Source organism: Protopterus annectens, chromosome 2.part0, assembly GCF_019279795.1.
Source record: "Protopterus annectens isolate FY-2018-M chromosome 2.part0, PAN1.0, whole genome shotgun sequence".
NCBI classification, from domain to species: domain Eukaryota; kingdom Metazoa; phylum Chordata; order Ceratodontiformes; family Protopteridae; genus Protopterus; species Protopterus annectens.
In genome coordinates, this window is record NC_056728.1 from 323,122,229 (window position 1) to 323,149,387 (window position 27,159).

Genomic DNA, 27,159 nt, shown 5'->3' on the forward strand with positions numbered 1-27,159 from the left:
ATGGATCTGAAGTGAATTTCACTACTTGGATAGAATATGCATATACCTTTTTTGTTGTCTGTGTGCAAATAATACAGTCAGAGCACGTACATACACTGTTAAATAATGCTCAATATTCTATTAATATGTCTGAGTTTTACATGCTGTATATATTATGTTCTAAAGATGTGTAAGAGCTTGATGCAATACAAATACTGAATAGTGTATGCAACACAATAGTTCCTAGTTAAGTTATAAATTCCTGAGTGTTATAGTATATTTATACTGTTAGTTCTTTCAAATGCATATAATGTGGAACTTTCCTCCCAAGCCTCTGCTAAAAAGGAACTTTCCCAGTAAATAAAGCCAAATAAATAAATAAATAAATATTTCACACAGGCCCAGCTCTCTCACCAATACTGATGTTTGTGATACTTTGAGCTAAGTATCTATAGCAAATGTTAACTAATATAATAAATTGAAAACGATGCAGTTTGTTTTTAATGACACTTCTTTGTCAGTGTTAAAAATGTATCACAATTGTTTACAACAGCTCAACAAGAATATATTCTGATCAGAAAGTATTCCCTCTAGTAGACTATTCCTGTTTCATCATGTGTTTGGACTACAGGTTGCCTTCTTTCTTCATTCACATACAGGAATATTTCTACAATGCATATATAACTGTCATCAAGATAACACATACAGTTATGCCAAATGCAACATAACGGTCCATATGGCAAAATGTATAAAGTACAGTTTTGTACCTACCATAAATGTAGATGTTCGAAGATCCACATTGCTGCAGTCATAACCTGTGGGTAGTCCGCTGTCCTCGGTCGGCCCGAATACCAAAGTGTTAGGCTGGCGTTGGTCATGGTCGCTTAGATCTGACGTCAGTACGCCATGGTATTAAAGCACATGACCGACGTCATATCCTCAGTCTTTCTTGCCCCAGATGTCAGAAGGCCCTAAAAAGAAAAGCCATAGCCAAAAACAGAAAAACCTCCAAAACCCATGTACAAACAATATTTACAACCCAAACCATACAACCACTCCAAACTACAGAGGGGAAGGAGGGAGGGTAAATTGGACTGCAGCAATGTGGATCTTCGAACATCTACATTTATGGTAGGTATAAAACTGTACTATGTTCTTCATCTCACATTGCTGCAGTCATAACCTGTGGGTAGAATCCCAAAGCAAAGGTAAAGGGAGGTTGGCAAAATCATAAAGCATTGGGAGCTGCTAACATGCCCTGTAAGACTGCAGTGGCAAACCCAGCCCTAGATTTGGAATAAAGAGGGAGATGGTAATGCTTAGTAAAAGTGTGTACTGAACTCCAAGTAGCTGCCTCCAAAATATCTTTGGTAGCTACTCCCCTTAAAAAAGCAGTAGAAGTGGCAGTAGCCCTAGTAGAATGAGGTCTGATTCCAGCCGGAATCTCCTTACCATGATGAGAATAACAAAAAGCAATACAATGGCCAATCCACTTAGAAATAGTTTGTTTTGAAACAGGTTTCCCCTGAGAGCCCAAAGCAAAAGAAACAAATAACTGTTGAGACTGTCTGAACCCTTTAGTCCTGCTCAAATAATAACGCAACTGCCTGTGAATATCCAAAGTGTGCAAAATTTTCTCCCCTTTATTTTGGGGATCAGCATAAAAAGTAGGCAAATGAATAGATTGGTTCAAGGCCACATTTGAAACCACTTTAGGCATAAAAGTAGGGTTAGTACGCAGAGATACCCTATCCTTACGAAAAATCAGGAAGGGTTCAACTACCATTAGAGCCTGTAATTCAGATACCCTTCTAGCAGACGTAATGGCCAACAAAAAAGCAGTCTTCCAAGACAAAAACTTTAACTCAGCAGAAGCTGCAGGTTCAAAAGGAGGTAAAGTAAGTTTTTCCAACACAAAATTGAGATCCCAGGAAGGAGTAGGAGCTCTACGTGGGGGTCTTATGTTCTTTGCCCCTCTAAGGAATTGCTTAAACAAAGGATGAGAGAATAATGGTGGGTCACAGTCATAGTGAGCAGAAATGGCTGCAGCATGAACTTTTACAGAGGAGAAAGACAAACCCTTGTCTAATAATTCTGCAAGATATTGAAGTGAAACACTCAAATTAGGCCTGGAAACATCAAAGCTCTTTGCTTTGCTCCAAATAAAAAATCTCCTCCATTTATCAGCATAAACTTTCCTTGTACTAGGCCTTCTGGCCTCCAAAATGACATTCAAAACTTGTTGAGGAAGCTGCGACCCTCCAGGTTCTAGAACAGAATATGCCAGGCTGTCAGATGCAGGGACTGTATCCTGACATTGAGGAAATGATTGCCTGCCTGAGACAAAAGGTGTGGAATTGAAGGCAAAGGCCAAGGAGGCTCCGTACTAAACTCCTCAGCAGAGGGTACCAGTGCTGCCGAGGCCAATCTGGAGCTATTAGAATCATGGAGGGCTTGTCCTGTCTGACCTTCAAGAGCACCTTGGGAAGGAGAGGCAGAGGAGGAAAGGCATATACGTGAAGATTGCTCCAACTGAATGATAGAGCATCCACTTTCCAAGCTGTTGGATGAAACATCTTTGTGCAAAACTTTGGCAACTGGAAATTTAGTGGAGAAGCGAACAGATCTATGTCTGGAGTCCCCCATATCACTGTCAACTGTTGAAATACCTGAGGATCCAACTTCCACTTGTGGGGATCCACCATCTGTCTGCTCAAAACATCTGCTAAGGAGTTCTGTGCTCCTGGCAGAAACCTTGCCTGAAGAGTGAGGTGCAAACTGAGAGCAGTCTCCCACAAAATCATAGCTTGCCTGCAAAGAGGGTATGAATGGGTTCCCCCTTGCTTGTTGATGTACCACATGACAGTTGTGTTGTCTGTTTGAATCAACACTTGTCATGGGTGAAGTAGATCCTTGAAAGCCATCAATGCAAATTGGACTGCTAACATCTTCTTCAAGTTGATATGTAAATGTTGAAGTCTGGCAGGCCACGTGTCTTGAACCCATTTTCCATTGAGGTGTGCTCCCCAAGCCTTGTCTGAGGCATCTGTCGTTAAGATCTGACTCGCCTCTGGTCGGGTCACAGAGAGTCCCTTGTTTAGGTGACATTCCTGAGCCCACCACAAAAATTCCTTTTGAATGCAAGGTATTATCTGAATGACAGTGTCCAGATCGTGGCAGTGTTGCGTCCATACACTTTTGAGATACCATTGTAGCTTCCTCATATGCAGTTTGGCATTGGGAAGCACCAGAATACAAGATGCCATGAACCCCAAGGCTTGAAGGACTGTCCTTGCAGTCAGCCTGGACCGTAGAGACAATTGTTGGAAGTAAAGTGTAAGATTTCTTTGCTTGTCCGGGGTCAAAAAAGCCATCTGGGAAGCTGTATTCAGTCTCACACCCAGAAAGCACATGTCCTGAGAGGGTACTAGACTGGACTTTGTTTCGTTCACAGAATACCCTAGGCACCTTAACACTGCCATAACATACTGTAGATGGTGAAGTAGCTTGTTTTTGTCTTGAGCAAGAATCAGGCAATCGTCCAAATAAGGATAAATTTGTATTCCTCTTAACCTTAAGAAGGCTATCACCAGAGCCAGAACCTTTGTGAACACCCTGGGCGCAGTAGATAAGCCAAAGGGCAATGCAGAGAACTGATAATGTAAAGTCCCAGCCCGAAAATGCAGGAATCTCCTGCAACTGGGCCTGATAGGAATATGAAGATAAGCCTCTTTGAGATCCAGAGTTACCATCCAGTGATCTTTGCCCAACAGAGGCAGAAGTTGTTGCAACGTCAACATTTTGAATTTTGGAATGTCTAGGTATGTGTTGAGGATAGATAAATCCAAAATTGGCCTCCAAGTGTTTCCTTTCTTTGGTACAAGAAACAGGCGAGAATAAAATCCTATGCCCACTTCTGACAGAGGGACCTGCTATATAGCCCCCATTTGAAGAAGTAAAGAAATCTGTTTGTGAGCCTCCACCCTTTGCTGAGGAGGAACGTCTGGCATGCCTTTGAAAGGAGGCAATGTGTGGAAATAAAACTTGTAGCCTCGGTCTATAATGTCCAACATCCATTTGTCTTGGGTGACTAAAAGCCAGTTTTGCCTGAAGAGTGCCAACTTTCCTCCCAGAGGAGCTGCCAGACAGGAAGGATCTGGCAGCTGAAGATGCAGGTCATTGGGTCTGTTTACGAAAGGACTGGCCCCTGCCCTCACCTGTAGATTGTGCCGGGGAACTCCACGTTCTAGGCCGGAAAGAACCCTGAGTTCTGCCCCTACCATGTCTAGATCTGCCCCTAGACTGTAAATCAGATGAAGGGTAAGCCCATCCCTTAGTAGGCCAATTTCTGCTAAACTTAGGGGGCTGTACCTGCAAAAAATCCTTAACAGTCTGCATAGACTTAGCTTTGTCTTCCATTTTCTTTAAGACTGACTCCACAGGAGACCCAAACAAAACTTCAGACTGCAGAGGAGCATCCAAAATTCGAGCTTTAACATGCTCTGACAAGTTCTGATCCTTAAGCCAGGCGTGCCTACGAATAACTGATCCAGTGGCAGCCACCCTGGAAGAAGCCTGTAAAGCATCGAAACCACACTGCAAAGAATGCTTACCCACCTGATCAGAGGCATGAACCAAATCCTGTAATTCCTTACACTCTATGCCCTCTGCCAAAGCATCTACCTTAGATTTTAACTGAGTAAGGAGAAAATTCTGGTACTTCAACATATGTAACTGGCAATTCAAAGCCCTCATTGCTAGAGTGGAAGAGGTATACACTTTTTTACCCCACCTATCCAAAGCTCTAGAATCTTTATCCATAGGAACTGGATTCTTTACAACAGAAGCCCTGACACCCTTAGGTCCCTGGCTAATAGTTTCTGGGTCAGCCCTTGGGCTCTTATACAGATATTTATGAGCCTCAGGCACTCTGTAATACCTATCTGGTTTAACTGGCGCAGGAGGCAAAGAGTCTGGATTAAGGGAAGCCTCAGAGAAAACATCCTGAACAACATCCAAAACAGGAGGTATAGCCAAGGGCCGATGTTGTGGTAAAACAAAAATTCCCTAAGCCTCTTTCGGGAATCTGAGAAATCCTGACCTTCCGATTTAAAATGCTCCCTCATAGAATGCAGGGTTTCTGAAAAAGAAAAATCCTCTGGAGGAGAAGCAGAAGGACTGGAATCCTCTGCGTCTGAATCAGAATAAGGAGGAAAATCCTAAATGTCTTCAGTCAAGACTCTGAGTAATCTGAAGCATGTTCCAAACTTTCCACCTCTGGCTCCACCCTAGGCCTCTTATCTGGAGGGGGCATAGAACCCCTGATTAAGGAAATCAAATCTTCTGCCATTTTAAGCATATGTTTTTTAGGTACAGAACCTGCAGAACTAGGACTGACACCAGAGGAAGACAAACCAGGCCTGACCTTGGAAGGTACCTTAGAGACAGAAGGGAAGGCCTAACCACCTTATGCAAAGAAGGGAGTACAGCAACCTGAGAGGCCCCTCAGCCTGACCCGACTCCTGAGAGGCCACATCTTGCAAAATTAACGGCTCCCCCTGAGACTCAGCTGAAACCTCGGCTGGATCCACAGATTCCACCGTAGTTTCTAAAGAACCGGCGTCCGGAACGGACGACTCATCCTGCTTGGACTTTAACGATTTTTCCTTGCGCTTCTTAGCGGAAGCGCCGGAGGATCCGACGGCATATTGTAATTACACCGCTTACCGAAGACAAGCCTAGCGCAATCTAACCTACGTTTAATGGTGCGCTTATTAAATCTAGCACAAAAGCGACACCCGACTACGTCGTGCTCAGGCCCCAAACAAGGAATACAGAGAGCGTGGTAATCCCTATGCGGTATCTGTTTCCCACAAGAAATAAAGAACAATGCAGGACAACCTTCCGGTAAAAAACGATGATAACACAGCAGGAACAGCACGGAACCAACGTTGAAGCACAATCACCGTTTATTAAAATAAAATAAAATAAAAAGCAAAGCATCCAATGTTGGGTGCGATATTGCCCAAAAGTTCTGTGTGACAACAAATCTCGTCTTGCTTTCAAATACCAATCCAAACACCAAGAAATTCACTTAAGCGTATAAAATTAAATATTTCGTTCAACAGCCATTTGAAAAAATAAATAAAAGATCAGTTAGTCAAGCGCTTTCGCCCGGGCTCTCCCGCAAGAAATACAATTATTCACTTTTTCTGACATCCGGAATTAACTGAGGCAAGGAAAAACAAAAATATTCCCCAACGGGGTACTTAGCCCAACTTGGTTTTCGGTCTGAAACTCAGAATACGAAAATTTCAGAACGCCGAACGGCACTTGCAAACGCTGCTTCTGCTTCGGACCATGCGGCAAGAAAGACTGAGGATATGACGTTGGTCATGCGCTTTAATACCATGGCGTACTGACGTCAGATCTAAGCGACCATGACCGACGCCAGCCTAACACTTTGGTATTCGGGCCGACCGAGGACAGCGGACTACCCGCAGGTTATGACTGCAGCAATGTGAGATGAAGAACATCAATTATACATAAAAACTTGAACAAAGGGCCAAGTTCAGGAAAGTTACCTTGAAGTGTACATAAGGTGTAAATGTCACTTTTGTACAAAGACATGCAGTACCAGCTGCACCACAGTTGATGGGAAGAGGCATATGCTGATTAGGCATGAGCCCTTCTCTACAACTACTTGCTATAAGTCAGTTATGTAGCCATAACTTATCATAGCAAGTCCTGGTTACTCATGGTAAAGAACATGGCCAAAAGGCCATGTTCATCCATTAAGACAGAGATGAGTGCAAGGGAATTTACTGGTGAAGTAGTATGGGGGGGGGGGTGTGAAGGTGATGAGCCACATATGTGAGTGTATGTCTGCATTGGAGGTCACAGTCAGGGAGTTAGTGAGCAAAGCCTGCAACGGTGAGTCACAGGACAACTAGCCACCAGTGATAACTTCAAAGGCATGTGCTGGGGGAACACTGGCCTTCAGGGATTAGTTTTATGATTGTGCCTTAATGGTTCTTACACCTAACATGGGTCAGTGAGAATCACTAGGCACCAGGGAGAACTCTTATATCATAGGCCTTCATGGTACTCAAAGGTAACAAATATAAGGGGATACAATAGACACCAGGGATAAACAAAAACAAACCCAAAGGATAAAACAACAAACTGTAAAACTTAAAAAAAACATCCACTGTTCTGGCAAGGAGAAGGACAAGAGTCAAATACAATGCTAGACTTAATCCGCAGGTTTTATTGTTAAGTACTTTCATCCAGATGAACTTCCTCAGAATAAAACCTAAACACAATTCTCCATTTAAATATACATCCTAAATGATTTAATTACCTAAGTAACTAATCCAAAATTAAAATCATTAAAATAATTTAAGCACCATTCCAAAAGACTGAAAACCATTTGGATACTCTATATAATATTCACTGAAGACATTTAAAAAAAAAGAAAAAAAGAAACATGGTACAGGGTACCACTAGACAGACCAGGGAAAATTCTAAACAGCATGCCCTAAAGGCACTAAAAGGGGGTCTAACTTTTTTTAAACATATAAAGATGAACTTGTGCATTATTCAATATCTGTAACAGTTTGTGACATAGTGACATACGAGGGAGAGGTAAGCATATCTGTCTATCTCATAGTGCAAGAAATCAAGACAAAGCCAAACAAAATCATGAGCAGATCTTAATTATTACTCCTATAAACTTAGAAAGTCACTAGAATTATAGCTTTTTCATCATGGATTTACCGAAGGATATGAAGTATGAAGCTCTAATGGTTAATGACTGACTGTAATCATCCCTGATTTACCATTACATATGTGTGTGTGTGTGTGTGTGTGTGTGTGTGTGTGTGTGTGTGTGTGTGTGTGTGTGTGTGTGTGTGTTTGCGTGCGTGTGTGTGTGTGTGTGTGTGTGTGTGTGTGTGTGTGTGTGTGTGTGTGTGTGTGTGTGTGTGTGTGTGTGTGTGTGTGTGTGCATGTGGGGGGGGGGGTGAATGCGGTTGCCTGTGCTGATTATTTGCATGGGCTGACAATGTTAACTACTACAGGAAAGTGTTAATCTACATTCATCATAGTTAACGGTAATTCAGAGACATGACGTTTGCCAATAATGAAGTTTTTACACATTGCGGCTAATGTGTCTGAATCACAAAATATTGCATCACGTAAACAGGGCCTTTTTACAACAGCCCTTAATATGAGAGTTGGAGTTCTTTCTGAATCCCCATGAATATATCAGTACATCAGTAGATTATAACATTTGCAGAGATCTTTTTTTGTTATTTCTCCATAAAACTTAATGATACAAAGTGGGAATATTGGCTGTTACATTAACATGTCTAAGTATCTTGTTGTTTTGTATTCTTCTTCAGGCTTTTCCCGGTTAGGGGTCGCCACAGCGGATCACCTGTCTGCTCATGATTGGCAGTGGAGTTTTACAGTGTCGAGCTGCCAGCCCAACATCCAGCCTTCCACAGAAGGCACACACACACACACACACACACACACACACACACACACACACACACACACACACACACACACACACACACACACACATAACACACTCAAACCTAGGGTCAATTTAGAGTGTCCAATCCACCTACAGCATGTCTTTGGGATGTAGGAGAAAACCAGAGCACCCAGAGGAAACCCACATGACCACAGGAAGGACATGCAGACTCCACACAGAAGGCACCCCAGCCGAGGATCAAACCGGAGAACCTCTTGCTGTGAGGTGGCAATGCTAACTGCTGCACCACCATGGCCACCCATCTTGTTGTTTTCTATCAACCATATGAATTTATTCCTGTCAGTTTTAGTGGTCATCTCTGGAAAATGACATTAATGTGAACTCCCCATTTGTCACAAACTAAAATCAGTTTGAACAGTATGTGTATAGACCTTTTCACACTATACTGATCAATTCTTCTTCTTCTTTTGGCTGCTCCCATTAGGGGTTGCCACAGCAGATCAACTCTTTCCATTTCTTCCTGTCCTCTGCATCTTGCTCTGTCACACCAACCACTTGCATGTCCTCTCTCACCACATCCATAAACCTTATCTTAGGCCTTCCTCTTTTCCTGTTACCTGGCAGCTTCATCCTTAGCATCTTTTTCCCACTGATCAATATTGTTGCTTAATGGCACAATTGCAATGGATTGTCCAATATCAAAAATTAAGAAAATAGAATCAAGAAATGGGCAGAAACAGCATTAATTATTAAAATATATTTATCTAGTGACTGCAGTTTATTACAGACTGACAGAAAAAAGTTACAAATTATCAGGAAATGCAAGAAGAAAGTGGAGAAATGTGCTACCAAGAACAGCTTGATAATCCCATTAGCAATATGAGTAACTGATAATAAAATGAATGTCTAAACATACTTAAGTAAGCAGCCAATGCAGGTAACCCCATATGAGCTACTTAAGGACATAATGCTAACTAAATTCTGTGTGCTGAGAAGACAACTCTTGATAAACATCTATGACCGACGGTATATAGATTTCTTGAACTTTAACTATAACCTGAATTAGGAATGGGGTCCATTCCAGTCACTGCGCTAAAAGACCTAAACATATGAAGAAATATAAAAGACAGGTGTCGGTATATGTCATCACATATGGGCACTCATCTCATCAGTGACATTATACTGCATGGCATACGATGAGCTATATTCAAGTCTCTCTGATTTCATTTCCCAGTGTATATGGCGAGACACTTCATCATAACACATTATATCAGGAACAGAAATCATGCACACTACAAGCACGTACTTTATTTCAGCTGTCCTTCTGTCTGTCTTTTTCAGTTCATAAGTTAGGTGAAGCTTTCATTTGTCTTGTTTCCAACTTGCCACACCTGTCTAAAAAGACAGTCTGTTTGGACATTTGGAGGAAAAAATTCCTGAGTAGTTCTCAGTGCCCACTTATTGATTTAACAGTATCACAAATTTAGAACCCATGACACCACAACCAGAAGATTTCCAATTCCACAGGCAGCAAGAAGAACCACTGAGAACCAAAAATATATATTCCAAGATTGTTTAATTCAGTACTTAGTGCTTTCATCTGAATAGTAACCAGACTTACTCTCTATATACTCTGAAGAAGTTTGGTTAATATTCAGACGAAAGCACTAAGTATTGGATTAAACAATTTTGGAATATACATTTTTGGTTCTCAGTGGTTCTTCTTGCTACCCTTAATAATCTTAATGGTATCACAGCTGTTTATCTGTCATATTCACTCTCTTCATCTGCAGACCCAGGTTCAGCATTCCTTCTTAGGCAAAACTGACAATTTTGTTCTAATATTCCATGTTACTTTCTAACTTTCCATTACTGTTAGCTTTACTTTTATAGGGTGTATATCAGAAGCTCGAAAGCTGAGAACCTCGAACGAAGACTGAAAATACTGAAGCCGTGGAACATCAAATTCTTTCCCAGGGAAAGAATCCAGAGGGCCGTTTCCATGGCGTTGCTATTTCCTCCACTGTGGTGCGATCTTGGAGTTGGTATATTTAAGTAGGGGGTGTGGGGGCACGGCCCCCCCACATTAGGAATAGTTTGTAGTGTTCGTTTGTTTCAGGTTTTGTACTGGAACAGCGATTTTTGTTCCTGGGAAAAAAATCGTTGTTCTTAGTCTTCGGAGTATTTAGCTTTCGAAGTTATGGGTCGATGATTTCACATTTGGAGTTTTTACACATCAGTTATGTGATATAGACCCTTGTATACATGTAATAACCCTTTGTCTCTGAAACCTGTAATTATCCGGGACATCTGAAGTTAAATGTTTATTATATAGGCAGCAGGCACAGCTGTGCAGTCTTTGTAAGCATAATAGAGGATGATAGTTTCTTGTTTGTCTATCCTACAAAGAATCTGTGCAGACCTTGAAAAGAGTATTTTCAATGGAAGGAAGGTCACTGAAGCCATTTATGCAGAATAATGTTAGGTGGAGTAAAAAAATACCAAAAAAATTGGGCAAATTTGACAAAAAGATTTTTTTTGTTAGAAGGCAAGCCCCTCATTTGCACACCTATGTAAGGAAGACCCCACACTCCTTATTATGTGTATACTAACTCTGAGGTCACATAACAGTGGGGAAAAGTGCAACCTCAAAGATCACCAAAAGTGTTTTCAGTGATTTTTCCCACTCAGCAACATTCAGAGTAAATGCCTTCAATGACTCAAAATGGAAGACCTAAAATCACAGTAGTATGCATGCTTTCCCCTGCACACCACTTTTATTAGCTTAACTACAACAGTTTTAAAACAAAAACATAGTCAAAATGAAAGTACTGACTTCGCTAAGTCTGGAAAAATATGTTTTTACTTTGCTAAAATGTTTGTGGTCAGCATAAAGAATTTATTTTCATCCTGTCAGCTTAAGTGGCATTAAACACTGTTACTGCATGGTTCAAGATACTCAATCTCTTTTTGTAATTAACATCAGCTGAAAACATCCAACATTGAATTATTCAGATGATTTCATTAAGTTATGGATTGGGGGGTAAATAACTGGAACATTTTTCATCGTCTCATGCATCAAAAGACATAGAAAATACCTCCATGGTAAAGGGTGATAAAGTTTCATATGCATTCATAATTTAAAGAGACTGTCTGGAAAGAACTGGTGAAATCTGAATACCTCAGTTATAGCCAAAGTTTGAAACCCTTGGATGTTTACAGCTCTTAGTACAAGGTTAAGCATAATTTGGGGTTATGTATAGATATTAGGTTATGTAAAAAAAAATCAAGTTTCTGTATGTCTTTTCTCCTCTCTCCACAGTCAAAAGCTTCAAAACATTGAAATCCAAATGTTAGAAGTTGGGATCTGTTACTCTGAGATCTTTCCATTCATACTAACGTCACACTGTCTAAACTAGCTTTCCTAATAAGTTACAAAAACTATCAATTGTTGTCAATTGTAAAACAGCTTATACTTTATGGTATATAGTGATATATACCCTAGGATTCAGAAGAAATCCCTCATGTGAATGCAAACTGCAGCAGGTAAAAGCACCACTTTACTCAATTGCATAAAATTCACTTCCGAGACAAACTTAGTTGGAATGAGGAAGACCTCATTACTGGCTAATCTGCATTTCTCTGAAATGGATGTAATTGCTGCCAGAGCTAAACAGCACTTTTTAGAGGTAATTACCAGTGCACAGGCACTCCTCTCATTTGCTGTCTCACACACACACACACACACACACACACACACACACACACACACACACACACACACACACACACACACATACACACACATTATTTGAGGTCACTCATACTCCTGAAGATATCAATAAACAGACTGCCACACACATACATACACTCACACCTCTCACAACCACTACATCTCAACTACCTCTTCTCTCACATTACCCAAAACATGGTCCCCCTTATTCACTATAATGGGGTAACCAAGCAGTTTGGCCTTGACAATTAACATGGCCAGCCATGCTAATTTATGCAGTTGAGCAATTGTCTGAATTGCTTAGGTGTGTAACTCCCTTCCTGCAGGCATTTATGGCAGGAGCACAAACAGCTAACTAGCATTAACCACTCCCCTAGAAAGTTTCATTAGCATTTGGCAGGGCCATGGAGGCGGTCCATTGAGGTAATTTTGCCAGTAGTGTAGAAGCACTGCAGTAGGCCTGTTCTGAATCAGAAAAGGTTTTTGGTAGTGGTTGGCCATTTGTGTTATGGCTTACTGTATGACATAGCCCATTCTGAATCTCACTGATAGCCTAATGCCAGAAATAAAATCAGGCCTTCATCAATAAGTGCATTTTTACATCATCCATTTCATTGTTCTTTAATTTTCTTTGCTGATTTTATACACACACACACACACACACACATATATATATATATATATATATATATATATATATATATATATATATATATATACACACACACACACACACACACAGTGGATATAAAATGTTTACACACCCCTGTTAAAAAGCCAGTTTTTTTTTTTTGTGATACAAAAAATTAGACCACAATAAATAATTTCAAAACTTTTCCCATCTTTAATGTGACCTTAGGGGAAAAATATAAAAAAATGTACAATAAGCTGGTTGCATAAGTGTGCACACCCTTAAACTAATACTTTGTTGAAAAACCTTTTAATTTAATTGCAGCATTCAGCCTTCTTGGGTAGGAGTCTATCAGCATGGCACATCTTGACTTGGCAATATTTACCTACTCTTCCTTGCAAAAGCACTCCATATCTGTCAGATTGTGAGGGCATCTCTTGCGAACAGCCCTCTTCAGATCACTCCACAGATATTCTATTGGATTTAGGTCTGGGCTCTAGCTGTTCCATTCTAAAACTTTAACTTTCTTCCAGTGAAGCCATTCTTTTGTTGATTTGGATGTATGCTTGGGTTCATTCTCGTGTTGAAAGGTGAAATTCCTCTTCATCTTCAGCTTTCTAGCAGATGCCTGAAGGTTTTAGGCCAAAAGTGACTGGTATTTGGAACTGTTCACAATTCCCTCCACCTTAACTAAAGCTCCACCCCAAAGCATGATACTGGTACCACCATGCTTCATCATGGGGATGGTGTTCTTTTGGTGATGTGAAGTGTTTTTGCGACAAACATACCTTTTGGAATTGTGGCCAAAAAAGTTCAACCTTGGTCTCAGCAGACCATAACACATTTTCCCACATGCTTTTGGGAGACTTGATGTATTGGTTTGGAAATTTTAGCCGGGCCTGGATGTTTTTCTGTGCAAGAAAAGGCTTTTGTCTTGCAACCCTACCTCATATTCTAGACATATAGATAATACAGGAGATTGTAGTACACAACCAGTACTTGCCAAAAATTCCTGCGGCTCCTTCAGTATTGCTGTAGTTCTCTTGGCAGCCTCCCTGACCAGTTTTTGTCTTGTCTTTTCATCAGTTTTGTAGGGATGTCCAGTTCTTTGCAACGTCGCTGTTGTCCCATATTTTCTCCACTTTTTGATGTCTGTCTTCACTGTGTTCCATGCACCCTTCTCCTGACTGATACCTTTCAACAATGAGATCCCTCAGGAAGACTGAATGCTGTAATTAAATCAAAAGGTGCTTCAACAAAGTATTACTTTAAGGGTGTGCACACTTATGCAACCAGCTTACTGTATGACTTTTATTTTTTATATTTTTTCCCCTAACAGATTTGTTTGTTTTTCAATTGAATTGTATAGGTTATAGGTCACATTAAAGGTGGGAAAAGGTTTGAAATTATTTACTGTGGTCTTCTTTTTTATATCACAAATACCTGGCATTTTAACAGGGAGGGTGTAAACTTTTTATATCTACTGTATACATATACATGAATCGCATTAATCTGGATTTTGCATGTGATATATGTTAATTTGAAATACCTTTAGGCATCTAATAAAGAATAAAAAAAAATCATACATTTTACTTTTATCTTACTTAAAAACAGTTTTCCCCGTTGTGAATGGCAGTTATAAATATATTTGCATCTATACAGTTGGAAGAAGCAGAGAACAATGGTCAGCAGTAACAGATGAGAGATAATCTGTTATTCAGAAAAATAAGACTAAATTAAGGATAGCTAAAACTTTTTGTCTTTCTTGTAACCAAATAATTATATCAGCAGACAAAATTAACACCTGTGACACCTGTCAGCTGAAGTTAGAATAAGTATCCCTCTGAAATGTAAATTTAGGGCAAGCCATTTTTGTTATTTTAGGTTTATGGCTTTCTACTGATATATCCCTAATGCTGAATATAATTTATGTGTTAGTTTAAAAAGTCAATGGCTTAACTAGTGAAACAAAGGCATCTAATCATGTGAAACTACCACAGCTTGACAGGTACTCGGAAGAGCAGAATCACATGGCTAGACATAAGTTCATCATATGGGAAATATATGCCTGATGGCTGGATAAAAGAAATATAAAATGATCATCACTTCCGTCTCATATTTAACTACTGAGCCTTTGCCTTTGGTTAGAGTTTATTTTAAGGACTTCTATGCATTTTCTGTTATATCCTTTTTATAACTGCCACCAAGAGGGACATACATCATGTTTTCCATGAAAAAGAGACCTTCCAGTGACCCTCCAGTGGATTATATATGTTAACTGCTTATCCGCTGGGACAACATTAATTGCAGACTTTACAGACAGTAGCCAGGCTGTTTGGTGTCTGCACATGCTCAATGTAATATGTATCATCATATGTATCATCAAGTATCCCCTTGTCTTGCTTCCGTAAAGGTCAATATGCAGTCCCGTTCTGTTATGGTCAAAAGAGCAAACTGAATTCAATGGCTGCAGCTGTGAAAACAGTACTTTTCCTGGGGTCTGTATCTTCATTAATTTCATTTCAAAGATCTGTGCAATGATTTAAAGACTTCTTCTCTTCCTGATAAGCCCATCAGAGGGTCTCATAAATAAATCAAAAGGTTAACAGCCCTGCAAGAAGTGGAAATTATGAAAGACTATTTATTCTACCAGTGGCTGTTTATAACTGAATACATTTAGGAAACGTACACAAATTCCTGAAGTTTCTTACAGAATGCTACAATGATGAACAATCAAGGAATGTGCCCAGTTTTGATAAGTTGTTGATACTGTTTTCCATGGACTAAAACAATACTTTTTACAAATTTTAGATTAGCATGAGCAAAAAAAAAAAAATGAATAGAGAACATGGTAAAAGGAGGACATGCATGCATGGATGACTACAGAAGGAAGGATATACTAGATGTTTGTTTCTGTTCAACACTCATGGCGGTGGCAGGAAATATATTCCTGAGACAATGTCAGGCAACTGAAGAGCTCACGGAATACTGAGCTCTAGTGTGATATTACAGCATCAGGCAACATTAGAATCACGTGTGTGCGTGCACGTGTGAAAGACAAACGTAATATAGCTATCAAGGCCATAGTAATGTGTCTATGGGGAGGAGACTATATGTACTGAATAAACTGTGAAGACCTAAGATATAAACTTAATATACACTTCGTGTAATGGTGAAATTGTTTAAATGCTATTATATCTTATCAGAAAACACCAGAAAAGGCTGACAAGGAATCTAACTGATTTGCCTGGGTGTTTCATCCAACATCTGTCCCAGCACAGCTGACTTTCTTTCTTTGCTCTTATGCTACATGTTCAATATGTTTAAAATATGTCAGACTCATTGACTTTGCAGCTCATTCCATCTACCACCCTTCAATGAAATATACTTCCTAATGTCAGGGATGAACAGGGTTCCCATAATCTGGCAGCCACATCTCCACCTAATCACAGTGACTGCTTAAAGAGAAGAATAGGCTCTTTATGTATGTATCGATTGCAGGTAGCTTACTTTTATAGGTAGATAGGTAGAATGCTAGAGTGTGGGTAAGGTAACAGCATAGCATCAGTGCTGTGTTTGCCTGGTGTTGCATTTATTCCATTTACTTTTGTCTTCTGTCATGGCACTGTTAGGGGAAGGGGTTTAGTAATATAATGTGCAGGGTTGTGCTTAGGGACAGGGGAGGGCAATGCTTGGCACACAAGAGTAATGTGGTACAGGGGGACAAAGTCGGTAGCCATAAGGTTTGAAAGTTGGGAGGAGAAGAAAGGTAACTGATTTTTCTGGGAAAGAGTCTTGTTTTAATATACAGAAATGAAATCTTGAGTAGGTAGTGAGGGATGGCTGAGACTATACATCCCTTAGTGTCTGCAGGAATGGACATCTTGTGCATCCTCTTCACCTCCCCTTGTGGACAACCCAGTTCAACAAGGACCCTCTCTGTCACTCCATCAATCTGTCATTTTGGGATTCCTCACTTTCAGACCCTATGTGGCCCATTTGCATAGAACTCTTAATTTTCATGTCATTATGCATTTATTAGCATCTGCATACCATGTTATTTTGAGCCTTTCACAACCACACTATTTGTGTCTCTGAATCATCCACAGACTGTGAGTTGCCACTATCCATGCAAATTTGCATCCACAAATTCACTTGCATAACCTCACCAGTCTGCATGAGTTTTATTACTGGGGAATTTTTATAACCAAGCTGAAACACTTTTACTTTGCATTCTGAATAATGTTAAAAAAGGAGTATAACAAATTAATAGAAAAACATGTGGCCAGCTAGAAGTGCTCAAAAACCTAGGCCTTTGGGCAGTAAAACCAATTCACTGTACTTCCTTCCATTTGAGTTGCAATCCAGAAAAGCAATTATGTAATACATTTAAATGTAAAAATTCATTATAATTAAAAAAAGTTTAATATTCACATACAGTTCTATATACAGTGAATAAACGATAGTGTTTTCAGTGGAATAATGCAAAGATGTAAAGACAAAGATTTTAAATGCTAAATTATACTACTTAGTAGTATAAAATTATATGGTTATAAAAATTAGTGACCAATAAATCTTTTAACACTAACACAGAATCTGTGCTCAATGCTAAAATTATTTAAGATGATGCTTCAATGTATATGACATACTGATGTACTTATGTGAAAGAAAGAACATTTCCACTACACAAAACCATGACATCCCTCAACTATCATATAACTAGACCATGGTATTTTATTTTTATTTTACAATACTGTCCCTCACAAAATCAGTTGTTGTGGGAGCCACATCAGGCTAAATTTAAAGCATTTTTGAGACTCCATTTGGATCAGCGTCAAAGATTTTATCTGCACACTGCACAATTCTACCTCTGTACTGCTTGTCTTAAAATATGGCCAAAACAGAGATTTAGTCAAGGATTAGAGCACATTTATCACATCACAGGAGCTTGGACCACTACTGTTCAGACGTAATTCTTTTGGGCGCAATTGCTTGTTTGCTGTTATTCACTTGACATAGGAGACGTTTGACAACTCACACGTTGTAGTTTCTTTACTTCAATCTCATAATCTCTTGGAGGAAAAGTTTGTCAGTGAGTACTCTTTGAGATGCAGTGACATCAGAGTGTGAATAATAAAGTTAGCAGGTATAGTGGTCACGACTCCACATAAAGGGGAGATCAGAACTTGATTGTTTGAAAATATTTCTTCCATAGCTGTCAGGTGGTGTTATTTGCTTATAACTTGATAAAATTAAGTCCATGTGTTGCCAGCATTTGTGAATTTGAGCTGTCAGTTACAAGATATTCTTTTTGGGCATTTGCTATCTCACTTCAGATAATTTGAGGAGACACAGTGCATCCTTTGCTCAATCATTCTTCTGGAGACAAAGTCTTGGCCATTCATCATGGTTCAATTATATTCATCATTGTCCGCCTATCTTGAGGTACATGCCTGAATTTCAAAGTTTTTCTGCTATGGATCTGGTTATCCATCCATTTTTGGAAGTGATTTTAGTCAGCCTTCTTTCTAGAGATGCACATCTTGTCATATGTTTTATCATCAAAGCACAGCCATCTTGAAATAGGTGTCAGGCTTTTTAGGAAGTTTAGATGTGTGACTTTTCCATATGCCATATTTTAAAGTCCCCAGTCCTGAAAGAGTTTATACTGGTCACTAATTTCATTTCTATTGTTTCCAGCAATACATGTTGAGCAGCAGTGACATTTCTGCTTAGTGTGTCAGTTGTATTTTCAAATGGCTTGTTTTACATATCTGTCAAGAAATCTTGTTTTATCAAGTCTAGAAGGAACCTCATAAATCTGATTCGGGAACAGTAATACTAACAATGTGCTAGTGGTCACATGTACTGCATTTCAGAATAAAAAGGAAATAATGTCATAATCAGTCCTCTTTACTTCATTTTCTGTACAAACAATCCCAGTAACCCACCGTTGGTTTAATGATGGGCAGCACATGTGGAATCTTTAATCCAATCATGCTTTGTGAACATTCAGAAATCCTCAGACGGAAATGGGGACCACTAACACTGCAAAATTAGTTCATGCCAGCCACTTTTGCAAACACTGCAGAAACATTGTAGCCACTTTGCTGAAAGAGATCTAATCAATGCAAACAAAACCTATCCATCTGAAATGTGCATACAAAGCAATTAGAAATACAGGGGCCTTGAATGGTTCTGCAAAATCAATGTGAACGCAGCTATTGTAGCAAGCATTCTTACGTGTGATATGGGTGCTTGCACATTTTGGTCCATCTTTAGCCACTATAGGTGCTCAATAAATATTCAATTCACTTGTCCACACTTGGCTACTGCATTAAACTACAAGCCAGGGAATTCATTTATAAAGTTCTCAAAGGTCTATTATGGATAGCATCTTACACTTTGGTGCATAACTTAAAACAATTGGCTCTCTGGTCCTGTCTAGTAAAAACCCTCAGTATATAGACTGCATTGTTATGTCATAGAATCTTTATCTATAAAATGCAGCTGCAACAATTCCATATCACTAGAACAGATATTGGGACTTAAAGCTCTTACACATCTTAGTATTTTGCATTTTATAGAGTAGAATGATTTGTGTTCTGGCTGACTAAGTTTGCAGATGACTCCAAGCTGGGAGCAGTCACTGAATCTCCAAATGACTTAGCCATCCGTCAGAAAATTTTGTCTCAAATAAATAACTTGTGCCAAAAATGCATTATTGTATCCACTGGAAAGTCATCTACCCCAGGGAAGTACTACATTGAGAATATGCCCCTAACACTTGGCACAGTTGTTTGGGATTTGGGACCTTATGTGGACAGTGACCTTATTTTTTACCAACATGTATCCATTGTTGTAAAAAAGTCATTTTATATTGCACAGCTTATAAACAAAGGGATTATGTCTAGATCTAGGGATATCATTGTTCCCCTTTACTTAGTCCATATTAGGCCAGTAAGTGAATAAATGCCTCCTTTGGCATGTATCTGCCCAGACACATGCAACAACTGGAACACCCACAGAGATAATATTAGTAAAATGATACAAGGCCTAAATATCATGTCCTGATATTACTGATAGATTTACTGTGCATCAATAGGTCAACTTTAATCAGAAATACTCAGACAAGGGAGCTAAACCTGTTTTCCAACATCAACAGAACAGTTTTGAGGAACACGTATATCTCATAGAGGATACCACTGCTATGGAACAGACTCCTCATCTGCATAAAACAAAATTTATTCCTGTCCATATTCAAGTGCAACCTAGATCTAGGAAAGGGATAAGATCAATCTATAACCAAATGGGATGGGTTAGTTTGAGCACAAAAAGGGAAATTGGCTAGGCATAAAATGACCCTCCAGGGCAGCTAGCCTAGTCCTTCCCTATGAGCCTATATTCACTGAGCAATCCCTTTAAGCAGTTATATTGTGAACAGCACTGGGTTGCATCTGGTTATGCTCTCTGGATTATTAGCATTTTCTCAGCTGCTGTAACATAACACATGCAAGGCAGGATTGGAAGTGCCTGCGTCTTTTCCTTTCTCATGTATAAATGTGACCACAGCATCACCATCGTGCTTTGTACCATTATGTCTGAAGTCATAAGGAAGCACTGTCATGGGTGAAATACCCCTTCTTAGTTCAAAATGGACACCGACTGCTAATGGTCTGTTCCTAGTACCAATCATTTCCCACACAAATATAAATGATAACTGTTCCATGCAGAATTTATGCTAGCTGATTCAAAATACTGAGATGTATAAGAGCTTCAAGTCCCAATAGCTATTCTAGTGATATGGAATTGTTGCAGCTGCATTTTATAGACAAAGATTCTATGACATAACAATGCAGCATGCAACCATGCTTTCTAACAATTAAAAAAAATTATGAAACAAGCATATTATGGATTCCTTATATTTATTTCCTTTTCATACATGTGATCAATCCCTTTGTATACTATAGCATCAGGATGAAAAGATTTTTAAAGTACACATTTTATCAAACATCTATTTCCTATCACTGCTACATAGCGCATATGACACAACTTCACAGGCAGAAAGCCTACTGCATTTTAAATGCATTACTGCATTCATAAGCATACACTGTACACCAAGGGTGTAGATAAAAAGTTACAATTTTTCCTCAGATCTAATACTGTTGCCCCCACCTCCTACCTCCATCCATCATTCCATTCATCCACAACCCCATTTTCCCATTTGTCCACATGGGGTCAGGGTGTAACTTTAACAGCGACAATCATCTAGAGCCAAGGTTTACACTGACAAGTGCTAGCCCTGCTGTGGTACTTCTTCCACACTCGCACTCACACACACACACTCACACCTATGGCCAATTTAGAGTGTCCAATCCACCCACTGCGTGCCTTTGGAATGTGGGAGAAAACTGTAGTACCCAGAGGAGACATACATGAACACAGGGAGGACATGCAGACTCTGCACAGAAGGCACCCCAGCCAAGAATCGAACTGGAGAACCTCTTGCTGTGAGACAACAACACTATCTGTTGTGCTCCTGTGTAATGGGGAACTATCACCCACCTATCATTTAAAAAAATGCTACCCCCAGATATATAGGAAAGGGACACTTTATTTTCAGCTGTTACAATTTATACCCATAAAAAGCTATTTCTGAGGCTTAGTCCTTTTAGACAAGTATTCTTTTTATGTCTCTGTACTGTAACTGTTCCAGTACACAATTCGAGACAGCCTGTGCTTACATTTCCAAGAGATGCTCAGAAAATAAATGTGTCCATTTGAGTACATGGCGTATGCCTAGCTACACCCTTGCACTGTACATCATAATGACATATTTGCTGGCTCAGAGTCACAGAACAGTAAATAGATGGAACTACCGCAAACAGGAAAATATAAGGTGTATAGAATGGTTTTATTAAAATAAGTACGTAAGGTAACAAGCACATTTATTTATATATAATACTACAGTGTAACAGCAATGCACTATAGGTAAGGCTGTGGGTAACTTATGTATTCACCACTGGTCATGGGGGGTCTCTAGTTTCATCACTCAGGCTGTATAGAATCAGTGGTCCCCATTATGGGATAAACATCACTTACTCACACTCAGCCATGATGCATCTGGCATTCAAAACCAACTGTAATACACTTGAGATTTTCTTTCTGCATACTAGAGTTTTTTTTTCATTGGGAGGTATTTGCTTTATTTACCCCTTTAGAAATGTGTGCATAATTTGAGATTTTTAAGGCTATTTGGTGATGGAGAATGTATTACAGTGCTTGGTGAACCACCAAAGGCACGTACCACATTATCTCACTGAAACTATATGAACTATTTACTTCAGCTAGTTATCTGATGCTGCAATATTCTTTGTTTAGTAACAGAGATGGACTAAATGACTGCTTTATAATACTTATGACTGAAATAAATTATAAGTAAAGGCATGATAGCTAAAGTTTTTTTGAGTCTATTTTCGTTTGTTGAATTTTTAAATTGTTGAAATTCATATGGCTGAGACCAAATGATCAACAACTTAAAATATCAAAAAACAAATGTGGAAAAGTAACAGAGTTGCATGGAGATCATGGTACAGTGTAGATTGGAGAATGTGCCCTTTTCCCCACTGCAGTGTGATCTCAGAGTTAGTATGTGTAATTACCAGGAGGTGCATGGGGCTGTAGGGGTTTACCCCCTTCAAAAACACTATTTCTTTTCCATAGTTGGATTTACATATTTTAAATTGCTGATCATATGTTCTTGACCATATGAATTTTAACAATTTAAAAATTCAACAAACTAAAATAGATCCATATTGTTTAAGATCTGCAGAGATGGGGACTTTTATTTTTTTTTATTTTAAATAAGTGTGATGAAAAACGTATGGGTTTTCTTTTCCCAAAGGTCCTTAAAGTGCATTCAGGTAGCACAATGTCACACAACCTCAGTAATGAGTTGACACATTTATTTTATTTGCAATTTCTACAGAATGCTTATGACCTGATGGACAAATTTGGACTTTTCACTGAGAAATGTAGAAGCTTATCAGCAAATGATGTACACTGAGGTATCTGTAAAAATATTCAGATGGGCAAGACTACTGTCTGTGCTGTAAACATAGAAAACCACATATTACATGGTGCCTTGTCATATTCACTTTCTCTGCAGTATGCAGTAGGGTGCTGCTCAACAAGCAGATTTGGATAAGATTCACACTCAGTCTAACTAAACTTCTATGCAACTCATTTCACTTACACTGAATCAACAGAGCTCAAAATGACCATTTGAACCAAACATGTTGGCCTTTTAATTTACTATTACTCTTGTAGATTAAAAACATATCTACCCCACCTTTGTACACAATAAAATAAAAATGTATGGTTACTAAGCAATGGGTAGTTCATTTCAGAATGAAACGTAGGAGGACTGGCCTACTGAATAAAATCTTTTTTGGAGTAATTCAGGAAACACCTGATGATACTGGTAGGCTATAGTTTATATAAATCATGCTAGATTTTATCTTAATCTTTCTTTATATTCCTGCCAGATTATACATCTAAGGAATTCAGGAAATATCAGGAAATTATTCAAAATGATACTGTGTTTTTCTGATGTCACTATAGAACTTTATTGCTGTTCTACAAAGAAACATGGAACCTCTTCTCAGAAATGCTACTAACTTCAAATGCTTTCAACTGCTTTCAGCCATTGGAGGATAAAATATTATAGAAAAATATGCACTACCAGGACAAGAACAGTGCCAGGGATAGATTATTTCCCCATTCTAGGCAACTAACTAAATTTCCCTCATGAAAGTCATTTGCTTTCAGTCCTGTATGACTTTAAATTCTTTTTTAGTGAATGTGCCCCCTACATCAAGCACTGTAACTGAAACACATATGGCTGTACATCATTTTGGTTGTTCTGATCTATTTATCACTAGGAAAACATATATAAGGAAATCATTTCATTCAACTATCAACAGACCTTACTGCATCCCCTTGGAATCTGGAGACATTATTATTTTTCCTAGGACAGATTCATTCACAATCCTTGGTGAGGAAGTGATCTTTATTGACAGCTCAAGTAAAATAATATAAGTGGAATTTTAGCAATGTTTCTTCCCACTATTCAAGTTAGGGCAGGGGATTCCGCTGTTCAAGTTGATACTAAGCCTATTAAAGATGATATACAAAGTATTGGACATGTTAAATGTACACAACCTCAAAAATTAGCAGAAGGAGGTCTTTACAAGTCTGTTCATCTAGTTTAAAAGAGGAGGACTCAGTGAGGCAAAACTCTGACACGCAGCACCCACTTACACTACAATTTGTATAAGGTCGGAATTCTAAATTTCAGCCTTTTGCTTTTTTTTTTTTTTTTTTTTTAAATCCATAAATTCCCTGAAGAAAATAGTTCACCTAGCCTAGGACTTAATTTCTTCTAATATAAGAAACTGCATTTCAAATTATGAAAAGTAATTTCACCCATTTCCTTTGGGAAAATTAGCATCTAGAAGTGTATTATACCATATATAGGACTCAGAGGACCAGAACTAATAGTACTATATCTTAAGAAATGTTGACAAACTATTCCAACATCCTTAATGATAAATAAAAAATATCAAATAGTGATAGTTGAGGAAAAGGGAGTCACTCTTCTAAGAAAATACTCACTTCATCACATTACAATGGAGCCTTTACAAATGGAGGCAGGGATACATGGGTTTTACTTATCATGCATTTCTGTCCTTAATACCAAGCATACCTTCAGTTTGGAAGGTGTAGCACTCAGAGTTCAAACAAACATTAAACGAGATACCTCTTACAAAATCCATGCTTTGGCCTTCAAATTCACATGATCAGTCACTTTCTGAATGGATAAGCTATGTATCTTTATTAACAGAATATTGCTTTTGCCTACCTGAGTGGAGAGGATCTTATAAACCTATGCCACATTTCTTAACCTAAGGTAGGTCTACCTCCTAAACGTCTTTTAGTCTTTTGGAATGATTAGTCCTGTAGATTAACTTCAGTTATGAAAACTTCCATACTAAATATTTATGGCTAGCTGTGTAATGTCTAGTACATGTCAAGTTTCCAAAAACCAAAACAAAAAAAAAAAAAAAAAAAAAAAAAACAGTGCTGCAACAGACCTCATTCTTTGGCTTAATAGACTTTTAAGTTCCTTGTTAAATCTTGTTAAATTCAGTATCTCTCTGACTTTGTTTAATGCAGCTGGAGGATGTGTAAGGATTTACAGTACCATTATAAGTCATTAATAATACCTGACAAATTTCAAAATAGTCGTAATGCATTCATCTTAACTACGAGTTAATCATATGCATAAAATATAGACAATAATGGAAATTCTGTCAGCCAATCAAATCTAGACATGTTAAGCTGTTGCTTAACATCTACATCACATTATGTCTTGGCTCATCAGTTGTCTGTCATCTTTCTCAGTTAACAAAATGAATGGCAACATGTGGCAATTATGTTACATGCTGAATGTACTGGTTACATATACAGCTTCGTACATATGACAAATGTAGGACCTAAAGCTTAGTACAGAATAGGTGTGCATACCTTGACATGCTCCACTGCGGATATTGGCAATAAAACCACGGCGGCAGGGCTCAGGTTGAGCAGGACAGGTCTCACAAGGGTGGCCCCAGGCCCGTCCAATAGTGGCACAGCAGAGAGTCTTTGTGCAGACAATACCAGTAACCTGCCCCTGGCACATTTGATTATTAACCTGAGTAAAGCAAGGGCCTGTTCTATAGTCTGTAAAAAGAAAAAAAAATGAAAGTTAATGAGGACTTGCGTAATGAATGCTATATGATAGCACTAAACACATGTTGAATAGTTCAGAAATAAGTAGACCCATAAAGGCAAAGCAGATGATAGAGTTCAGCTGATAATGTACTTACTCAGCATCTAAAAGTGTAATGTATTCGTATTAAGTTTTAGCTTGGATTCAGAAGAATGCATTCATGGCTATAGTACAAGTCTATAGGGCAAGCCAGAAAAAGAAAAGAGCTTATCTTGGCATGTCTGACAAACATTAGCTAAACCTTTTGTACTGTGAGTAACTCCTTTCTAGTACAGTGTCATAAGAGCACATTAATATTGTTTCAGTACAGAGTGTGATTTAATTTTAATGATGTACTGGTGTGAATAATTATGCTTGTGCATTAACTTGTTTTGTATATAATCAATTGTCTCAAGCAGTTTGCGAGATGGAATAAAATATTTGGAAACTTCACACTGAGTTTACATTTGAAAGGTACATTTCTGCTAGTGAACGTCTGTGCTTTGAAGCAAGTGTTATGCATTAGTTACAGTGTGACTATAGCATCTAACTTATCTGCCCCTTTACTGTGTATTTCCAGTTAGCAGTTCAGTCTTCTAATGTACTTATAAGTCACCTAATCACAATGATGACTTACATTTAATAATGATATAGCATGCTCAAGACATTAAAACCTTGTATAATGCCAGAACACTTATTACAGAAGAAATATTTGTGTGGTTTGCATGATTGAGAAATTATTGGTGTCCACAAAAAGGCAATACTTGACTTTTTATCCAAACATTCACATGTTCATCGGTAAATACTAGGCTACCAGGGTACCTATTACAAGCCCAGCCAGTAACCAGAGGTTAGAATCAAACCTCTACCTTGTATCTGAAGTAGTACAAAAAACAATGTACACTATAGGACAACAATGGTATGAAAAAGCAAATTAAATGCCAAATCATCATCCATTTCATACGGTTTATGGCATGCACACATACAGACTGAACTCATAAGTGCAGGAAAAGTAGATACTCACTCTTCTGACCTATCGCAGATCTATGACAACACATTGAGCTAAATAAATAAACAAACAAACGCATCATAGTTTTGGCTTGCACATGTGGGATATAAACACATTGGTTTGGTACTGACTGGCTTTCACTGAAATGAGGAAAACTTCAAAAATAGTTTAAACAATATAGAATGAAAAGGCAAAGCACTGAATTTTAGGATTATTGCTCATAATCAGTGCACTGAAATGAAGCCATCACTGACACTGTCAACGCACGCCAACAGACATGTCATGGTACTAATGGTGTACTACTTAAGTATTGAGTTTTTCTGAGGTCACAGAAGTGCAGCTATTTTTTTAATCAAGAACTAATTTCTGTATGTATATTATCTCCATTGTCATCTTTTTGAGTCATGTGAAATCAGTTCTGTTGTTCAACACTACTTCTGTCAGTAGTTGTATAAGCAATGTAATTTTTTTAAGGTTTACTACTAAA

The 27,159-nt window shown here is 38.6% G+C and overlaps 1 protein-coding gene across 1 annotated transcript in view; it reads right to left on the reverse strand.

The window, feature by feature from the left end:
- FBN2 (fibrillin 2) overlaps positions 1–27,159 on the reverse strand; it is a 2,449,070-nt gene that overhangs the window by 1,771,216 nt on the left and 650,695 nt on the right. The window contains exon 6 of the mRNA XM_044060803.1: positions 25,438–25,635. Within this exon, the coding sequence (XP_043916738.1) occupies positions 25,438–25,635 (198 nt within the window). The remainder of the gene's footprint in view (positions 1–25,437; positions 25,636–27,159) is intronic.